Raw genomic sequence first — 21,778 nt, 5'->3', positions numbered from 1 at the left:
ATGGCCTCATGATGATGGCCACTCATCATACATCCTTTTTTTAAAATCACTTTTTCACACAACCAGGCACAAACGCACATTTATCAAATATTCAGAGTGAGATCCCCCATCCCATGCAATAACTACTGGTTAGGTTAGGGTAATTGTTATTTATTTATTTGTTTTTATTGATTTTAGTTTAGGGTTTTGTGTTTGTTTGTTTGCTTGTTTTTTGCTTCACCACAAAACAAAACAAATGTAGGACAATTAACAATACAGGAAACACAAGCTTCAACAAACTAAATAATTTAAAATACATAAATAGTAAAAAATAAAAATATACAAAGTAAAAAAAAATATCTTCAATATGTTAACAAGTTGAATACCTTGATTACTTAATAGAAAAAGAAATCTTTGGCAGAGGAACAAATGAACCGGACCACCATGACGTGACCTAAGTACAGGCTCCGCTGCTAACGTAGGATGGAATGAAGTACAACAGCCTTTACTTATTCTAATGGTTAACCAGCAGTAGGGATTTGCCGTGAGGGTAGTAGGGTGTAGATTTAAACTAACGTATTAGCTAGCTGGCTAGTTAAGTAAAATATATGCAACGTTAACATTAAGTTAAAATGATCATTTTATTGTTGCTAGCTAACTGCCTCGAGTAGTACCATGTGCTTTCCACCAAACACCTTTTATTTCACTGGTACTCATCCTGCCGAGATGCTGCTGCTGCTTGTAAGTTCACGAGTCTTTTAGCTTACAGTAGGTTTCTTTTAGCCTATGCCAGCCAAGTTTTTTTTTTTAACACCATACAAAAATAAATAAATAAATAGCCCTCGCGTTTTGTTTTAGTATTCAGAAGTTTACATTTTACTGAAGTCAAAATTACTTTAAGAAACTTTAGCTACGTTATTAGAAACTACAGCCCCATAATTCGCCTAATTAACCATAGATTAATCAACAGAAAATGAAACTTCAACTAGTTTAATAATCAGATGCTCATTTACATCCTTTTTTATGTAAAAATATCAAAACACGTGATGGTTCCAGCTTCTCAAATGAATTTGATGCTTTTGTTTGTCATACATGACAGTAAACTGAATACCTTTGGGTTTTGGACTGTTGGTCACACAAAAGGACATTTGAAGACATAAACTTTGAGTCCAGAAAATTCTAAGAGGCATTATTCACTATTTTCTGACATTTTGCGGACAAGACAAATGCAAATTTTGCTGCAGACTACCTCAGCCTCAGACTCCTTTCTGTTGACCATGTGCCTTGAGTTAAAGCAGATGTGCAGTGATGCAGAGAATAACCCATCGTGTAACTTCATAACCATTTTGCCTATTATCTTGTATTACATTTACACACGTCTCTCATCAGTTCTGTGCTTACCTTCGGTGTCATTCATAGCCATATCTGTGGGTTCAGTCTTCTCAAGTCAGACTCGGCTGCTTCAAGTCAGCGAAGCACTGTACAGATTCAGTGGTACCTTAATGGATTTTATCTGCATCTATCTGGGTCATACCCAGTCAATCTATGAGTCCATGGTGGAACACAACCACAGTTTTGTTTTCCTGACTGCCCATCTCTGTCTCTATTTTAAGGAGCCAGGCATCATGTTGACAGAGCTACTAATCCTGAGAATATGTCAAAACTGGCTGTCAACAAAGAGAGGGCCTCTCTTAGAGGAGACACGGCCTGCTGCTCTATTTCTCTCTCTCTCTCTCTCTCTTTGTGTCAGACACACAAATACTTAGACACAAACACACAAGCACTTCGTTGCTCACTTTTGCACTTGCATACTGTACAGTGTGGACACAGAAAAAGGAAGAGAAGAAAAGAGACTCCGCTCTACTACTCTGGCAACAAGGCATCACACCCAGGTCAACATAGTTGACATTTTCAGTCAGTAAGCCACAAGGTGGTGTGATACTTTTCTTAAGTACCCCCAGGCAAGCAGGCAGTTCGAGAACAATCACAGTGCTTCCCCTTTTATCACTGTTCTCATGGTTATTAGCACTGTATTTCATTCTCGGAAACTGATGTTACTTTAGTCCTTGTACATTTGAAAATACATAATCCTGCTGTGGGGTTCTGGCAAAAGTCATTCTTTGAACAAATAATTGCCCTCAGAGGGCATTAAGCTTCACTGCACTCTCGGATTACCCCTATTTGTGTGATAGCAAAACAACTGACCCCATCTCACATTTGTTATCTGTATATGATGCAGAGCTGCACAATGTATTTATACTCTCTGTCACCCTCCAGCTATGTATAACCACCTGACCATACTGACCCTTTCCATGCTGTCAATTGTGGGAAAACTCCTTTGGTAGCCAGCATAGTAAAACAATCTTCATACTGTATGGTTCCTGATGCTCTTTTACCAGTACATAATAAATAATGGCCTTGCATAGTCCATTCCCACCCCTGATAAATGCAGGAAGATGGAGGGTCAAAATCATAATCTGTGACATTATATAGTGCATCACCAGAGTTAGTGCATAATTGATTAATTTGTTGTTGGTTGTAATATATTAATTTGTTTTTTATTTTAAGATCTAAAGAGTTTGCAGCGCTTCAACAGTTCAGCTCAACAACAAGGTGTTTTCTCATATCTGCTAATGATGCACAGGTGGTCAGGTCCCTTGATGTATAACAACAATATGGCAGACTCAACAGATACAGCACAAGCTGCATCTCTGCATTTTTGAATTACCCGGAAAGAGACACTTCTCATTTGCAGTTTAATCTCTTGTAACACGTGTGGCTGTGAACACACACTGTTGTTTATTTCCTTTAGACTATTGGACTTCACATTTAAGGAATGGATCTTATAATAATCACATTTATGCTCAATAATTGTATAATATTTCAGAATAATTATAATAAGGTGCTTCCTGATTCCCATCCCACAACTGCAGTCAATCCTTAAATGATAAAAGCGCCTGTCTCTGGTGAGGATTCTCCAGCTCAGTGCCCTAATAACACAGGAGATAAAATATTATGTTCAGAATTACAGGAACATTTCTGTTATTGATCTGATATCTGATTTTGGAAACAATATCTGATGATTGAAAAACAGTGTTGTGATGGGGCTCTGCAGAAAGAATTATTAGACACTAATGTGGGGCGTATCTTAATGGTGCTCACTCTGGAGTTTGCTAATGTGGGTGTGTTCGCCCTTGTATTTGGGAGTCTGCTTAAATGTACTGGAAATGTGGAAATGTGGAGTTGACCACAGTTACTTTGGAGAATACAGATCATTATTCATTATTTCCCACTCACTGTGTAAATCCCATAAGGGGCTTCCTGAGGCCATTACTGGAGCACTCACAGCTTTCAGACCCAGCTAGCTATACACTGCCATCTTTATCTCGTCATTTTTGGCTTTTCTCAGACACCTCACTGCTGTAATTGGCTCTTTATCAAAGTCATATCTAAGAGAGAGGTCAACATCATAAGAGAAAGCCATTTACCACATCACAGAGAGAGATAGTGAGAGAATGAGAGAGGGAAAGCAGAGAAGCTCACTCTTTGCCAAGCAAGGACTCGACTGTTGCTTTGAAAGAGGCGTGTCTCCTCTTCTCATCTTTCTCAGTGGCGAGGGCCTGGAGAAGAATAAAGACCAGCAAAGGAAGTGCACTGACCCATGAACACAAAGCAACCTCCCACACAGCTATTCTCTAATACTTGTCAGATACATTTTCAGTATATCTAGATGTGTAGTTTTTTTTTAATTGCACCAATGAGTGGCTTTGGATATGGTTACACTATATAACTATAAATCAAGAATTTTTGCATGGGGATTTGAAGACAGAAATATACTTTAAGTGATGTTTGCCTTCCATTGTCAATTATCAGCGGTCATCACTGATCCTAGACTAATACATCAGATAAGTTCACTCACCGTGTCAGGCTCTGCTGTCTCTGTGTGTAGACGGTGCACAGGTTGCCTCAGACAAACATCTAAGTCATCCTGGGCTCTTGTGGTGGCTAGAGTATATGATATCTCATCCTCCACCCTGCAGTGCACATCACTCCATCCTTAACTCTTTCATTGCTGCAGCTTAGTAAAAGGACATCAGCTGAACAAATGCTGAAGTCAGCCATCATGGTTCTATTTCACTACTTTTTCGGGTAGTAAAAATGGATATAGTGGGAATTATGTTCAGCATGAGTCTCTGTGTTTTCCCTGTTTTCTCTTATGCTCTCTAATGCATGTATTCTGTGTATGTTGCAAAGAAACGTCTGAGCTGTCTGTACCAGTGGTGACATCAATCTCTGGTTAGACTCTCATCGCCAGATCAAAGCACTTTCTCTGATACCTACTTAGAGCAGAATAAGCGGTTTTGTACTACAGCCTGTGTGAACTCCTCACACAGCCTTAGAAGAGGACCCAGATTTACTGCTGTGGTCATAAGCAGCAGGGGGCCCACAGTCCCTGATTTAGCCCTGCAGTGTTTGAGATTATGAGGCTAATCCTCTCAACTCAGGTTATCAGGGTACTTTTAGAGTTGCCTTTAGAGGACTGGCTCTTCGCCCTGGGACTGTATCATTTTGATTGACAGCAGTATTGTCAGACTGACATTCATCTGCTTTGTCCTCCTCTCCTCTCCTCTCTTCCTCTCTTCTTCTCTCCTCCCCTCTCCTCTCCTCTGAAGATGTTGTAGTGACTAAACAGCTTGTCAGTTTCACTCAGTTGCATTTTGACAATAAAGTTAAAATGATGCATTATCTTAGCCAACATCCTGCTGAAAAGAGAAGTTCCAAAAATAATTTAGTTGATAGCTTCTGAACAGCAGTGAAAAAATTAAGACTTGGAGCTTAGCACTTAGCATAAAGTAAGTCCTGGAAACTGGGTATTCTTTTTTGCCAGCTGACCTACACTGATCAGTTTCTTCACGTCACTAGCTGATTGGCTTACTGAAGGAGTGGCATGTTTACATAGAGTACACTTAGTGGGACAGATCTAGATCCATTCAGTCTATTCTTAGATTCTTTCTACTGTGATGAGAAACACTGTACTTTTGTTTTGTTTTGTTTTTCAACCATAAGGATTTTGTGCACAAACTAAATTCCCATTCAAAATGTAGAATACATGTAATTGAATCAGCCACTAGATGGCACATTTGCTTTGCTTTAGTTTCTTTACAGTGTTAATGGCCTCATGCCATTCAGTCATTTATGGGGCAGGTATTATCATACATTGTGCTGACTTAGTTTAGACTAGGCGATTCTTCAGGAATATATACATATACAAAAACTGGAGCCCCAGAAGTAAATATCAGAAGTAAATATCTTTTATTAGAGTGATGTTGTAGGTTCTTTTTCTAAATATGAATCCCTCGATGCAAAAGAAAACAGCAGTAAACCAAGACCTTTTTTTTATGTCTTGCTTTACCTTTTTATGTCTCACTTTTACTGTTTTTATATGTCGTACATAATTTATTTTACTTTACTAAGATAAAAGTAAACTTAGATTTATTCATTTCTTTATGAAAATTTTGGAAAATATGAATAAATTCTTGAAAATGTACTAGACTTCACTGTTCTGTATGCTTGGTTGAGTTAATAGGCAGAACTTAAATTTGTAACTAAATGGTTCAAGACAGTCAAAGTTCTCACCTATTACTGTTCTCACTTATTACTAAACTTCATTTGAATTCAGCTGTCTGATCTAATTGAATAAATCATACCAAGAACTATCAGAAGCCACAATTTTGGAGTTTTACCCATCCCATCTCACTAGATGGCAAGAGAGAACATACAATTACAGTTTAGACCCTCACTTTGTTTCTATGTAACCTGCTTACAATTATACTACATAGTTTTGAACAACTTGCTTCTCCGGTGAATTAAAACAAAACAGAAACCGTCTCCTGCCAATGTTTCTAATTACTAATTATCACGCTTTAATAGGTATGAAGGGCTGCTGGCTCTCGTTTATAGAAGCAGGGTAAATATCTAGTTAGTGCTTCCAGGAAAAGCTGATAGTCATGCTAGTGGCAGTGAATATCTCTCACAGTTTGACTTAATGCCATTCAGTGAATCCCTGATTTGATCTATTGTAGTAAAACTGTATATGTGATACACTGTGTACTGCATTGTGAATTTGTACAGCAGGGAATGAGCAAAGCTAGAGGATACGAAGCCATGTTCTCACCTTCTCAACTATCCTCAGTGGATACTCATGGCCCATTTCTGTGAGAAGTGTTCACCATTCATTTTCCCCTCTACAACATTTTCAGTGGCAAGTGCACATGTTGACAGTTGAACCCTTTACATTTTCGGACTGCTCTGAACACTGTATATGTCTTAGGTAGTGTTGTCTGAACTCCCTGAAAATGTCAAACAAGGAGTGCTAATGTGTCAAGTAAAGAGATCTGCAGCCTGTCATTCCTGTTCACTCTTGGGGGTCTTCTTGAATGTGAAGGTCAGTGCTTTGTTGGAGCAGTTTTTGAGATTCTCTCACAGGAATGTTGGACCGGAACCCCCTGCATTGGCCTTCTCATGTCCCAATCATCTACCATTGAACACAGATGGAACTAAAGCCTCAGCCTCCTCTGATGGCTTTAGGGCTGCTCTGTGGTGTGGGGTGAGCCAACAAATATGAGCTGAACCAAGCAGGAATGCGCCTGGCACCCTGTCTGCCCTTATTTTGAGGGGGCAGGGGGGATCATCATAACTAAGGGAATGTAGTGAGAGGAGGGGAGGCTCTAATGAGACCCTGTAATCACTTAACAAACTCCAGGTGCTCTGTGTCTGTGTGGAAGTGCAATGCAGACAATAGAATGCCACTTTCAGTTCGCAAGAGCTAGGAGAAAAGGAAGTCTGGACAAGTTCTAGATTTTATATGCAAAATGTTTATTGGATGACAATGTTATTGCTTTGACACAAATAAAATAAAACACATTTACAAATATATAATAAACCTATAAAACAGATATCCTATACCACAATCTGCAAAAGAATAATGACAAATAGCTACAATGCCCATATATATTTCTTCCTGTACAAAAATAGTTCTATCTGCATAAGTACTTTAATGTAACCTCTATATAATATTTAAATAAAGGAATTCAAATATACATATACCTGCAATAAAAACAAATATAGATTGCACATGTTTTTGTACAAACAATAACAATTTCAAGTATATTTCAATCCATTGTGGACTGGCACATATCTCACAGAATCCAAGGCATTTTCCCTTATACAGTGTCCAAAACTTTATATAAACTGAGAGCTTTAGAGCTCTGTAGCCTATCTTCCTGTTTGGCATTGTGATGAAGATGTCTTTTCCTGATGATTCATTTGACTTTAAGTCCAAATGGAAAAGTGCAGACAAGTTCTAACAGTTTGACAGTTTGGGACACATTGGTATAATCCTTAGAGGATAGCACTTATCAAAGTCCTGGCCTTGAGGAATAAGTGTATAAAGTCCCAGAATGTTAGAAGAGAGTTCCCTCTTTGAGCCAGAGGATGTGTGCACTTTGCCAGGTATTAGCACTCTTCCTTTCCCGCTGCCAAGCAGAGGGCAGCACCTGTAGTTTTCTCCACACTGTGCCATCCAGTGTCTGTAAGCTAGCTGCAGTTGTTTGCACGCTCTACATCGCTGAGCTGCAAGGCTCAACCTTAGGAGAGACTCAGTGCAGCCAGTCTTGCTCTGACTCAGTCCTCTTGCCTGGAAAAAATGTGCTGGAGAATACTTGGCAGGAGTCTGAGGCATTTCGAGAATTTTAGAACAGAGCAGAGAGGACACTAACTTGAAGCTACTCCCTTTCTTTTGTTCCCAACTTCTCTTGCATATCCCGCTCATGTCCGTCTCAGGAGAGCTTTAAGCTTGTGAACTTGTGAGTCAGTTGGGCTCCACTCGGGCCTCAGCCTGCCCTGCTCCAGCCTCAGTGCGATTCTGTGCGCTGGAAGCGATCGACGCCTCCGGCCATATCCCTGTGGACTGATCTTATCAACAGGGGCGCTCTCAATCTTCAGCTTGTTATTGAGCTGGTGCAGGCGGTGTGCCAGGTCGTGCACTGTGCATGTGCCCAGCGAGCAACCTGGTCTTCTTGACTGGCTGGCTGAGTTTTTCGACCTCTTGGTTCGGACATTGATGTCAGTGCTGGAGGACAGAGGGAGAGACAAGAGGACATTAATCTATGCTGTTGATTGCTGAGTTGTAAATGGCTAGGTTTTCTCAGGATAAATGTTGTATCCCCTTTGTGTGACAAGCAGAACACATTTCAATGACAAAAAAATGTGTTTTGTAAATATTCAGAATTGTATGGTCAGTGTCTTACCTGGAATGCGGCAGCAAGGTATCCCTGATATCTTCTGGTCTGATAAAGTGCTCAGACTCTGCTGTCTTCTCCACTGATACACTGTCAAAATCCCGTCTCAATCTGCTCCCTAGCCATATGCTTAACCTGGGAGAGGAGAAAAAAAATTCCATTAGTCTTTGATAGATAATTCCAGACAGGTAACTGCAGTAACATCTTGTATCAGATAAAAACATTTTGATATTGAATGAATGACTCACCTTTTTTTCAACTCCGGATTCACTTCAAGTTCCACACAGTGTGCTACTGTTGCCAGCAGGCAGCAACAGAGGAAGGACTGGAAAGTAAGTTTCATTTTGGCTCCTGTGGAGAGTAGAAAAGAACATTTTTTAGTTATTTATTTATGCTATAAATTAATATTTAACAGCATAAATTTCCTATTGTCCTTCTACACTAGTAAAACTCCCTCATACAGCAGCCCCTTAAGGGCCACACTTGCTTACACAAGAGTCCAAAAGCCAAGTTATTTGCACTTATCATTCATTTATTTAAAAAGTTAAGCTAAGGTCAGATTTTGCTCGGTTAAGTAAACCTGCAACTGTGCTTTGGGCCCCTGGCCAATAACGTGAAGGACACATTCTACCAATGAGGGATTCAAAATAGGCTCAGCTCAAAAATCAAACAAAAACTAAAATGCTGCTTAACACAGTTACTGGATTAATAGACAAACATAGCAACATTAATTGCAACTAGAAAACAACATATGATCTACTGCTTCCATTAGATGCTTCACACCTTGAAGGCAACTCCTTCACAGACGCACACATTAAGAGCTGAACTGCTTATATAACGAGATAGATAACCTGTCCTTGTCTCTACACTTGTGCCCTGACCTCAAAAAAGCAAGGATAAAGCCATCAGCTGGGAGCAGAGCAAACCACAGTAATATCTTCTTTAAAAGAAAGTGCACATACCTGTGATCTTCTGATAATTCAGTGGGATGAGAAAGCTCTCCTTGAAGAATCAGCTATAAAAGAGTACTCCACAGGTTTCTTGAAATTGCCACTGGTTCTGTAAGGCAGCTGTGTCACTCTGCTAATAGCTCCTGCACACCAGACAGGGAGCCTTTATACAGGAGGTGGGAGGGGCTCAGAGTGACATAGTCTCTCATCCTTTTCCCCTACCCTATCCACTGTATTACTGCAGTGCTGCTGCTCGTGTGGTACAACAACGCAACACAGGAAAAACATGAAGTATGTTTTTACTGTGAAAAAACATCAAGGATGTTTTTCCTGTGTTGGAAGAACACTTAAAATGATAAAAGAGAATAGTTTTAGAGCTCGCAGAATAAATGCAGTGCAGCCATTGTATCTTGTTGTCAGTGCCATTGAATCAAAACAACTTTTTCACACTATAAATGCTGTACCAACAAAGTTTAAAAATGCCATAAAATGTACTTTGTTTTATTTTGTAATGTTTTTAATAGCAGCAAATCAATGGTAATCAGTTATGTATATAAAAGGCTTCATTCACCGACCTGGTTAGAGTACAGTATGTTCATCTCAGCTCATAGAGGGGTATTAGAAATCTAAATAATCACAGAAGAAAAGGTTTAAACATTCATCTTGTTATATTTGAACTTTAAGGTCAGTTAGGTATAGTTTTTGTTAACTTTCCTTTCACTCCAACTGGCTAATTGTATAAAATAAAATTTAAGGAATGTTTCCACAGTCTGCTTTTCAGGGCACTCCCCGACACAGTCAGCTTGAAAGCACACTGGATGATGAATTTGAGAGTTGGAAAGAAACAAGCATTGAGTAACTGATTAAATGTTGTATGCCCAACTGTAAACGCAATATACTCAATGAATTTGTTTGTACAAGGCAAATATTTGACTCTAGACTTAACATACTTTATTTTGATAATTGGCTAAACACAAAATGGAATTTTACAATTATCTAAAAATAAATCTAGAGTCAGATAATGAACTTGAATCTGAATTGAACAGTGAAGAATACTGGCTTGGGCACTATTTTAAATAAACCTGCTGATCTGTTGCTGTTATAAATTATAAGTAATATGGCTTCACTTTTTGCCTTAGGAATTCATCCACAAGTATCTATCAGGCAGTAATGGGAGAGTCATCAAGTCTGCCTGTATGTCCTAGTGGACATCAACACCTCACATTATTTGACTTCACGGGATGGCCAGTACAGTGAATCACTCTAAACCTGCACACAGCATGTTTGACATGACCACACTATGTCCATCTGTGTTTATATTAATGCTAAATAACTGAATGCAACACAGAAAGAAGATATTTCAAATCAGGGCACAGTTTATTCTGTAGAACTCAAAACAAGAGCACTGTCAGTGGGGTTTCACGAGGCATATGTGGAAAATAAGCAACATATTAGGGAGCTGACAACTTTTTATCACAGCTTTCATCTCACTGATCCACTACTAGTGTAGCTGTACATCAATGTCTGAGATGAGCATATTGTTATGAAGAAATAATCTACACCTCACAGAGTATGCAATACAAAAAGACTGATCTCAAACACCCTCACATTCAGTGTATGAAATGCTGTAAATCCCAGTGAAAAACCGTATAGTTTTATCAGTGCAGAAATTCCAGTTTAGGAATTTCCATGTGGTGTGATGTAAATTAAATTAGCTTTATGTAGTAGTTATAAGTAACACTTTCATTTTTGATTTTTGTTTCAGTTTCGATGAAGGGGAAAACCATGCATGGGGTTCGTTCAACAGTCTTTTCAGCACGCTTAACACCTGACATTCCTCTCTCTCATTTCTGCATCCTGTAATTCATGTCTTATTATCTTTAGTCCTTGACACAGAACCTTCTGATGTTTATTTATATCTCTTACGACCTCATTCCACGCATGGGGTTATATTTTAAACCCTCCAAAAATACATAAATGACAAACATGTGCTGTAAACCAGCAAATGTTTTGTACGCACATTGTAATGTTAATTGCCTCCGGCAGACAAGTAATCCCCTTACCAGAGTTTACAACAAGAGATTGTGCAATCATGACAACAAACGTCTGCTGTTGGTTTTTGGCTCCTTATATAGCAGTCTTTTGCTTGGCCTCCATGAAGTTGCTTTTGTGGGATGACTGACATCTTTTGTACGACCTGACACTCTATGAATGAGCTGGTAGGAGTGGCATGGAACCTGAGCAATTAATGTGTGCCAGGAAGAAGAGGGTGTGGACCCCAAAGGCACAAATGTGATAGATGATTCACAACTATTATAATGTTATGATGAACCTAGAAATGCCTGTCACCTGGAAATATGTGTTGTTCAACGTCTCATGACCTTCACATCATTCTTGTGTGACAATGAACACTTCACTCAGACTGGTCTGTATTTCTTAATGTTTTGGCTCTGGGTCAACTATTTGACTACCTTCCTTTCACTAGCAAGAAAAAAAAAACAATAAGTGGGATAGAGAGAGAGACAAAGAAAAGATAGACATAAAACAACAGCAAATTAGGGAGACACTGAAAAGGGTATAAAGAACGAGAGAAAATGCAGTGGAAATTGCTTGCTGTGTGTTCCTCTGATACACACTAGCTATAGTACTGGTTTACATGTGCTGTGATGTCAGTGACTTCGACCGTGGCAGGATTGTTGGTGCCAGATGGGCTGGTTCTGAGTACTTCTGAAACTGCTGATCTCCTGGGACTTTCACACAAAAGAGTCTCTAGAGTTTTGACTCAGAATAGTGTGGAAAAACAAAAAACACTTGCTGAGCGACAACTCTGCGAATGGAAATGCCTCGTTGGTGAGAGGGGTAAGACGAGAATGGCCAGACTGACAGAAAGGCTATGGTAACTCAGATGACCACTCTTTACTCCTGCGGTGAAAACCATCTCAGAATACATAACACGTTGGACCTTGAGGTGGATGGGCTGCAACAGAAGATAATGACATTGAGTTCCACTCCTATCAGCAATGAACAGAAATCTGAGGCAGCAGTGGGCACAGGCTTGACAAAACTGGACAGATGAAGACTGGAAAAAAACGTAGACTGGTCTGATGAATCTTGATTTCTGCTGAGACAAGTAAGTAGTAGCATCAGAATTTAGCATCCACAGGATGAATCCATGGACCCAACCTGCCCTATGTCAACAGTTTATACTGGTGGTGGGGATGTAATGGTGTGGGGAGTGTTTTCTAGGAACACTTTGGGCCTATTACTAATCAATTGGTTTGAATTCCACAGCCCATCTGAGTATTGTTGCTGCCCATGTTCATCCTTTTATGGCCACAGTTTACCATCTTCCAGTGACTACTGCCAGCATGATAATGCAGCATGGCAAAAATCAAAAGTCATCTCAAACAGGTTTCATGGACATGTCAGTGAGTTCAGTGAACTTCAGTGACCTTTCCAGTCACCACATCTGAATCCAGTAGAACAACTTTGGGATGGGGTAAAACAGGAGATTGGCAGCATAATTTTGCAGCTGACAAATCTGCAGAAATTATGTGAGGCAATCATGTCAACAAGGACCAGAATCTCAAAGCAGTGTTTCCAACAACTTGTGTAATCCATGGCACGGAGAACTGAGGCTGTTTTGAGGGCAAAGGGAGGCCATGCCGAGTATTTATATGGTGTTCCCAATAAAGTGCTCACTGAGCCTATATTATCATAAGGAAAACAGAGGGTAGTACGTGTAAAAGTAGAGTTAAATGATTTAACAGTGTGGGAATGGTCTGCTGAGTACAACAGTGATGCAAATATTTTACCCATAACCATTCAACATTTATTTATTCACCAAATCAACCCTTTCAGTTCCCTTTTCTGCAGTCCTAGGCAGTACTTTGGGAGCAGTTTTTTCCCCCCAAACTGAACCTATAGAAATCCTTGGAAAGCTCCACATCATCCCTTCTCTTGCAATAACTAGTTAGTAATCCCTGATAGGAGAATAGGTTTCCCACTGTGGTTATCAATATATTTCCCGCAGTTACAGTAAAACACAGTATTATTCTGGTGTGGTGGCTGTCTGTTTGGCTGCCCTTCTTATAAAGACGCGGGGACCCCGTGCTTTAGGGCCAAAAAGAGGCTCTGTTGGGACACAGTGCTGTATTTGTAAACTCAAGGGCCCACGCCCATGGATGTCTCCCGTTCCTGCACGCAAGCGCAGTGACACTCCTTCTGTCAAACATGGCTGTGCTTTGGAAGAAGGAAAAATGCTGAATTGTGTTGGTATATCTCGGGAAAAACAACAGACATGGCTAGATTGGCTGACTATTTTATTGTCGTGGGATACGATCAGGAAAAAGCCGGTAAGTTTGGCGGCGAGGCGGCTCGCAGATTGAACTGCGAGGCTGAGGTTTGTGTCCAGGCCGTCAGTCAGTGAGTGGTGATGTTGATGCTAGATAGCTTTGCGCTTAGCTTAACGTTAGCCACACAGCTACCATACTGGGAACACTTTCTTTTTCTCCCATTAACCGGCCGGATCCTGGATATGATCCGGCGGGTCTGTATTAACAGATAAAGCACACGCCTGATGGCAAGTCGCCAGTGGATGTTTCCACACGATACGCTGCGATATTTGACTTGGATCAGTCGAAACTTTTTCATGGATTCAAAATCTGTCACATCCTGTCCCTGTTGATCGTGCTCCTGTCAGGTCCGGGGGCTGGTTTCTCTGCCAGCTACTGGAACACACTTGATGAGTAATGCCCACGAAAGATCCTTATGAGACCAAAGAGGCTGGCTTCTGCTTGATCGTATTTGTTTTGCTGGCACAGTCGAGGTCAGTCGTGGGGTTGGTAGCCAGTGCTTGCATCCATGTTTTGCTTTTTTTTTGTGTTGCGTAATGTTTGTAGCGGTGGTCGTGCACTTTGCCTGCCCTGCACGATCTGTTTTGGGTCTATTTTTACCCGCTGCAGCTGCACTTATCAATGATTTGTTGTGTTATATTTGTTTTTGCCGGAAGAGTGTTCATCTTTTTCGTGATGGGCGTAACGTTATACAGCTGCGAGGAAAGGCAGTCCTTGTGCTCAGCCAGATCCTCTGCACTCTCCTCTCTCTCTCCACTGTTGCTCTGTAGTGGGACAGGAAGCTCCCTATGCCTCCACTTACATGTTGTGCCTCAGGTCCAGCCTCACATTCTTTTCGTCCAAAGCAGGGAACGCTTTGGACGCATTTCTGAACATTAACACATAAATAGATGAAAACCTTTTGGTATTGCACAGACTTTGAGTCCTCACATTTCTAATATCCCCTAATGATAAATGATACTTTGAAAGCAGCTCAGGCCTCTACAATTTATTGCCACTCATCTTCTTGTGAGGATCCAATGAGAGCTGTTGCTCAGTGAGCAGCCTGGAGAAAGTAAAAATATTCAGCTAATCTGCCGTAAGGGAACAAATGGAAGTTCCTAGCGTCTCTCAGTTGAGTCCATCCAGCACTATGTATGTCAAAGAGGGGCCAGAGCAGCTGAGTCCTCTTAGTCGCCATAGCTTGCTATGCAACAATAGGTAAACAGTGTCTTTCATCAGCTCTGCGTCCCAGCGCCAACTTTCAAATGAATTTTTTGTGCTCCAGGGACAAAATGTTCCTGGCGTCACCAGAAGAGTCTGAATGGATTCACATTCAGGCGGTCTCACCACAATAAGACACGGGGACCACGAGTTTAGTTTTTGTTTTTTTTTTTTTTCTCCTCTGGCCGCTGATGATGATGAAGTTGACTGAGGAGAGAGCAAGCAATAAAAGTCTGCCATCTCAGACTGTGGTCGATTAGGACGCTGTGACAGGCTTATGTCTCATCCACATATAAGCCTCTCTGGAGGACAAAAATGATCCCCCTCTCCTTATTGAAATGTATTTGTCTCATTTTATTATGTTTTGCTGAGTGTAATGGAGCATATAATATGTTGGTTTGGGTTAGAGCCCTGCAGAGATGTTCGTTTGTAAGTGGGAATGATTTTCTCAGAACTGGAAAATTAAAATTGCCTTTAGGTTTGAATACAGGGGAAAATAAAATGATGACTCTTTATTTCTCTAACTGTTCTGAGGAATGCCTTTGCCCAGTGAACTTGGCATATAGAAACCAGTCTGGTCACAGTAATGCGCAGTACGTCGTCTAGACAACAGATTTTTTCTAGCCCACCTTGCTCGTTAATTCAAACCAGGGATCCCTACGTGGGTCATCACCGTGCCTCCTGCACCGCGCTGGCTTTTGCTCCACTGGCCTGACCCAATTCTCATTGTTAGATTACTATGGATGGATCAGTTGGAAATAACGCTAAGCATGCAGTCTGTTGAGGAACAGGCTCAGCTCCAATTTGTAGTGAGTCAGATTTACACAGTAAAAACTAAATCAGTCTGTGAATTGACTGAATCTATACCTTTAAATAAAGTCCAGTTTTAAGTGTTAACATTGGAAAAAGGAGTATTGTTAATGTGAAACAATAGCCTTTTCAATAAACAGAAGGCTTAATTTTTAAAGTAGGGCAAACCTGGTGTTTATCTTAGAAGCAACTGTTAGTGGCAATGAAGCTTCTCTTTGGGTGACACAGGGTGGTGTGGTGGTAGGAACACAGGCAGAGACAGTTCAGTGAGTTTGAAGTTGCGTTTCTGAATAGTAAACACACAAAGTGTAAAGTGCTAGATCCATACTAAATTCAGTTTGGATTATTATCTTGCACAACCCAGTTTTACTGGCTTACCTTTATTGCTTTTCTTTCTTTTCTTTGTCCCCTGGGAATGATTATAAATCCAGGGAATATGTCTCCAGCAAGAACACTTGTGATGTTTTTATTGTGAGGTGACCTATTTAGAAAAATTTATTGAAAGTCACATAATTAATGGTCAAACGCTTGGTGCTGCAGACTGGATTGTTTTAAAACACACAAAAAGTGGAAGTGGGGCAACTTGTAATACTATAGTTCATTGTTGGCCTTAAAAAGTATCACGGGTAGACTGTTTGTCATTTTAGTGCCTCAGATATGTGAAAAATAATATGTAGTGGTGAGTATGATAAAAGGGAACATGACCTGAGAAAGACAATCTTTCATCAGAAATCTGACCAGAGGCTGCTTTCCTAGAAGCCAATGTCATGACCCACAAACCTTGGAAATATTTTTCATGAATAATGTTGGAATATTAAAACTCTGGTTTAAATGGATGCAGTCTGTAATGAACCTGCTCTGTAATCTGCATTTTTACTTTTGAAGTACACTATTTCTCTTTATTGGCAAAATGACATGTACGGTTTGGCGTGCTGTTCACCATAAATTCTAATTTGCCAAGTGAAAAACAGGAATTTGCCCTGCTGCTTTTCTCCAACAGTTTATTGGGTGGATATCATCACTCTTTATTGAATCTAACTGCTTTTGGAATGTGTTTCACAGACATTGTGTCCAGTCTCTACTCTGTGTGACTTTATGGTCTGGATTTTCTGGTCTGGACTGGGGAAATGGCTTATGTAACGTAGCACAATCCTGCAAAATAACAAAAAAATACTTCCACATGATCAAGAGCAAAATAGTTCCATCTGCTGATATCCTTTGACTGTGCAATATTGCTATGTGTCATAAGATGTGTATCGGCTGTAGAAACGCAAGCATGCAAGATTTAGATGTGGAGTAGTTTCTTTATCAGCTTGCGTAATGGTGCATGACACAAATTCATAAATTCCTTTAAAGCATTATTTTAATAGTTGTACCAAGACTGAGTCTTGGTTTTGTCCTCTGAAACTTTCATGAATTTGCTTTCTGTTACAACATCTCAAAGAGTGTTTGTTTTTTTTTGTGCTGGCTCTCAAGGCACACCCACAAGGAAAGTGCCATGGCCAAAAAAAAGTTTTTGTCAGCTATTTTTGCTTACTTATTTCATGTTGTTGGAAACACTGTGTTAATAGCGTATGTTGGTGTGTCTGTGGGTTGTCTTGATGGTTTTTTTCTCTATACTTGTATGCTTAACTCTGTTATTAGAACATTTCTTGCCTTTCATTCTAGGCTCTGAAGTGGTTTTCGAGTTTGTCTTGGTCTGCATCAGTTGGGTTTCATAGTTTCATTTTCTTTTTGATTAGCTTGAAGTACTGTTTAACTCATGCTCACGCGTCCGTTGGCTTTGGGCTGGCTTCTGGACATACGATGTTCTCCTGATTTCAGGGAATGCCTGCACAGTTTAGCTGCGTAATGAAATATTGTGCTTTTTCGTGCAGCATTGTCTGATTGCAACATGAAATGAAAATCTGAGGTTATTATCAATCTTGCCAGAAATTCCACAGTATGACAGCATATGCTTTTTAATTTGTTCAGTTTAAATAAAATGACACATTTCTCATAACTAAACCTTGATTTATAAGTTAGAAATTTTTCGCAAGATCAGAATGTTCAGGAAGTTGCCTGGAACCTGTGTCAAGAGGTTGCATTTTTATATTAACTCTCTGAGCCTTTGTCTCAAGATATGTTGGGTTTAAACAAAGCCCAACAAAGCATTACCTCCTCATAATCAGTCCAAGATCTATTCTGACAGGTGTTTATTTATGCTAAGGTGGTGGCTAAAAGCCATGGGTTAACTTAGAAAGTACTACATTTGGCTAAATATTGCCATAAAGTAAACACTGTTTGTATACACTGACTTTAGAGACTGTCTCTTCCAACAGCTGGAGATGCTGATTCCATGTTGTAGATGCCAGATCTTGAAGTGCTGCCATGTGTTGTGGTTGTTTTTCTAAATCATTAGTTATTCAAGTCAAGTGTCGTCTGTTGTGTTTTATCAGCAGTAACAGAAACATGTTGAAATGGTGGTCGGCTCAGTGCTAATGTAATATTCTAATATGTCCATATTGCACATTGTTTTTTGAATAGGTGCGTCATGTAACTGCCGTTTAAAGAATGTGCCTGTAACATATGAAATGGACATGAACAGTGGAGTTAAAAAGTCTGAGAGCACTTCCCCATTCACTTGAATGGGAAAGTGCAACTGTCAATTTCAGGATTAGTTGTTGCATATGATGGATAGTAGAATATTAATACATTTACTATCAATCCACAGTCCTAAAAGCAATTTATATGTCTTTATCAGATATCCTATATATAATATTATGCTTATCAGTAAATAACTGGTTTACTTGGTGTTACTTGGGTGGTTACAAATGCTGCATTCACTTTGCTGTTTTCAAATGCATAATAAATAGCAGTTGCCAACAGTGTTGCTGATCAACACCCGAAATAGTAACCTTGCTGCGACCATTAAGTTTATTATCCAGATATTATCCAGAGGTCTTCTGTTCAGAAACATCCACTTTCACTTTGACTTCCACTTTTTCACATCTGTCCTGTGACCCAGAAATGGCTGTAGGGATTTATCAGAAAAATGTGGCTTTCATACATCCTTCTGACAGCTGCGGATGGCAAATGTCAGTCCTTGTATTATTTCAGCACCAACAGGCTGCTTGTGGTTAACAAAGGTGTCACATTAATGTTGTTACTCCGAGTAAGATGGCAGATGTGGAATGGTTTTGCTTCTATTTTACATCTTGGATTTGCTGCCTCCATTGATTGTTTTCTTTTTAACTCCACATTTGGCAGCTTCTCGTTTGGATTCAGACTTTGTGGTGAGAGGCATCCTGACCACAATGGAGGAGTTCCTTCCTCTCTGTTGTAGAAAGTTTAAAACTGATATGTGGGGAAACTCCGCTGGCTGCAGTTACACTACTCTCAGTCTGTTGATAAGGTGTAATACAATCAGAGCTCTGTGATTTCTGTGGTTATGCAAATTATGCTAAAGTTCATGTCAGGAAACATTTTAGTCATGACATTTTAAAAGTAAATAAAATATGACTGGTGAAATAGATTGGCAGAATACAGTTTGAAAAAGCAAATTCCTATAAAACATTAGGTCACCCTATTCTCTGAACCAGGCCAACAGTTTTCTCAATCTAATGAGATTTAATAACCATCTGACTGCAGTATATCTATATCTTTAAAACTGATACAGTATTGAACTAAAATGAACTCAGTCTGGATGTGTGGAACACAAACATTGTTCTGAACTCGGGCACGTCTGAATAGTATTAATATATCAACAGATGTAACCAGGAGCTGTAAAATTAATTGCATCCAATTATTCGCTAAAAGCTGGAAAAGGGAGAGTCATTTTTTTGGATGAACTGTTCATCACCGTCACCGCACGGCCGCAACTGGGGTTCAGAAGTGGAAGACAGAAGGTTTCGTACTCCTCAGTAACTGAGTCATGATAATGGCATTGATAAAAGTGAGCACCACAGCTTTTTTTTTTCATATCAGCCAGCTCCTCTATTGGCTGATATGTTTTTCTTTTCTCCCAACATTTTGACCTGGGCATGACCTTAAGGACTCGCTATCGTTTTTTACGCATTTTTCCTTCTCTGGAGCTGTCTTTGGAGGCTGGAAAGTTTCCTGAATTAGATATTTATGACGACATCAGTTTTCTAATCTCTGATACCCTTTTGCCATGCAAACAGCACCACGGTCAATTCCTTTGCATATCATCCACATAGAACATTGAGAACAGTTTAGTTTCCTGATGATGGTCACTCTTGATGAGACCGAACTGGGTTTTCCTACGCCCTCCATAATGATCATAAAGGAAAAATGTGCTCTGATATAGATTTTACATACGTAATTTACATAATACCGTACAACTCAGTTTTAATTTGTGTAATTACAACAGGTTTGTCCTCAAGCTAAACAGCAAAGTGAGTGGCCGAAGTGATGATAAGCACACTCAGGCAAATGGGGCTGCTCCATACACACTGACTGCTGGAATAAAGAATAATATCTTTGGTGATTTTACTGGTATGTGGTCAGCTGGAAACTCTACATTCAACCCAAACTCATTTGGATATAATATGTCCAACAACACTTTATACACAGAGCCAGTCACTGATTCAGTGAAATGTATGTGAAGAGATCCTCAATCTCTTTGTCTCTCAATCTCACTGAAATGGTTAAATATCAGTTAGTTTTGGATGGATTTTCCCTTTAAAGTCAGGTCTTATTATTGATGTGGAAGAAAGTGAATACGCAGTACCTGTGAACTTGTTCCAGAACAGCCCACCTGTGTGTACCACTGGGCCAAAATCAGGTTACAGGCTGACGTGAATGTTACGTAAACTTGCAGAGTCTGCTGGTGGCCTATCCATACATGGTAAAATAAGCATTTGGCTGATTCAATCAACAGTAACTGTGGTAAGATAAATCAGGAAGACGAATGGAGGTTTTTTTCATCCCAAGAGGAGAAACATCTGCTCTAATCAAGAAAGACTAACAACTTTAAATCACGCAACTCAGTAATAAATTATTAGGTTCATTCAATCTTTTTAAGTTGCTGAAGTCAGATATTAGTGTGTGTGTGTGTGCTGACCTGCATAAATGGCTGAAGTCCCAGTAGTGCTGCAGAGAAAGGGAACATTCAGAATGCCTCTGAATTATTTTTGTTTTCCCTTAAACTTTTCAAAACTTCAGTTTCATGAAGTGGCTTTTGTTAAGCGACATTGATAAGGCAGTAATGTGTTGGTATCAGTTGGTGCCATTTTGAAAACTAGACAGCGTTATATTGTTTTTAGTCTTAATATTTGGCTTGCCTTTGTTCTTGGAGCACTCCTGTACTACCACCCAGCTGTCACTCTGTCAGAGAGGCTCTGCTCTCCTGCACTACGTGCGCGCCTTCTGTAAGAGCATGCAGAGGGGCTAGAGCATTGGACGCTCACCACAACGTAGCCTGGACATGACAGCATAGTTGATTCTCAGCTGGAATCAACTGATGTGGACTCCTATTTTTAAAAAAAAACAAGCTAAATCAGCTTATCAAAGCATGAGAAACTGGAGGTGTGACATCCCTAAATGTAAAACATATTTAGCTAATACTTCATACTTCGTCACAACAGACTGATCCGCATTTGTATAAAACCATCATCTCACATCAAGCAAATTACTGGGCCGCTGGGAAACCTTGTAAAAAGTGTTAAAAACTGCTAATGCAGTTGGAATATTTTATATCTGATTGATATTTCCGAATGGTTGTGTTTTATGGGCTGTTTTATGGCCTGGAACAGATCTGAGTAAGAATTTGTGGGTATCATGGTATCAGTTACCACTCATAAATATTGTTTTCTTATTTTGGTAATAACAAAATGTTGATAAAGCCCCACAACAGTTCACAACAGGTTTTCGTACACAGAAATTAAGATAAAATCTGTGCATACAGAAGAGTCCCAATGTTTTTACTGGACTGTGCAAATCTCTAACGTCACTTATTAAAGGCTGATTAGTCTATAGTTATTGTTGCTAATAAATACACCCCTAAAGCCATTACAGAAAAAAAACTTAAATATGTAGATATATATCGTGTTTCATCGGAAAGCTGAAAAACATTACAATGTTGTTCTTTAGCCATAGCTGTACCACACACAGGCTGTGCTGTATTGAGCTGGAAAGGAGCCATACTCTTAAACATGCACACGCGTGCCGTGGGCTTGGA

At 39.8% G+C, this 21,778-nt stretch overlaps 2 protein-coding genes across 3 annotated transcripts in view; one reads left to right on the top strand and one right to left on the bottom strand.

Annotated features, from left to right (window-relative positions):
• Positions 1-6,834: 6,834 nt before the first annotated feature.
• On the bottom strand, positions 6,835-9,375 carry adma (adrenomedullin a). Its single transcript, XM_041036903.1, has 4 exons — positions 9,242-9,375; positions 8,528-8,630; positions 8,289-8,414; positions 6,835-8,110 (listed from the first exon to the last, which is right to left on the bottom strand). The coding sequence occupies exons 2-4, from the start codon at positions 8,620-8,622 to the stop codon at positions 7,807-7,809; spliced, it is 525 nt and encodes a 174-aa protein (XP_040892837.1). The 5' UTR covers positions 8,623-8,630; positions 9,242-9,375; the 3' UTR covers positions 6,835-7,806.
• A 4,079-nt stretch (positions 9,376-13,454) lies between these two features.
• sbf2 (SET binding factor 2) overlaps positions 13,455-21,778 on the top strand; it is an 83,861-nt gene continuing 75,537 nt past the window's right edge. For both annotated transcript variants that reach the window (XM_041033036.1, XM_041033027.1), the window contains exon 1: positions 13,455-13,584. In XM_041033036.1, the coding sequence (XP_040888970.1) occupies positions 13,530-13,584 (55 nt within the window). In that variant the 5' untranslated portion in view covers positions 13,455-13,529. The remainder of the gene's footprint in view (positions 13,585-21,778) is intronic.

The sequence above is a fragment of the Toxotes jaculatrix genome, chromosome 1 (assembly GCF_017976425.1).
Source record: "Toxotes jaculatrix isolate fToxJac2 chromosome 1, fToxJac2.pri, whole genome shotgun sequence".
NCBI lineage: Eukaryota > Metazoa > Chordata > Actinopteri > Toxotidae > Toxotes > Toxotes jaculatrix.
The sequence above is the reverse complement of the archived record's forward strand: the minus strand, read 5'-3'. Positions and strand labels throughout refer to the sequence as shown.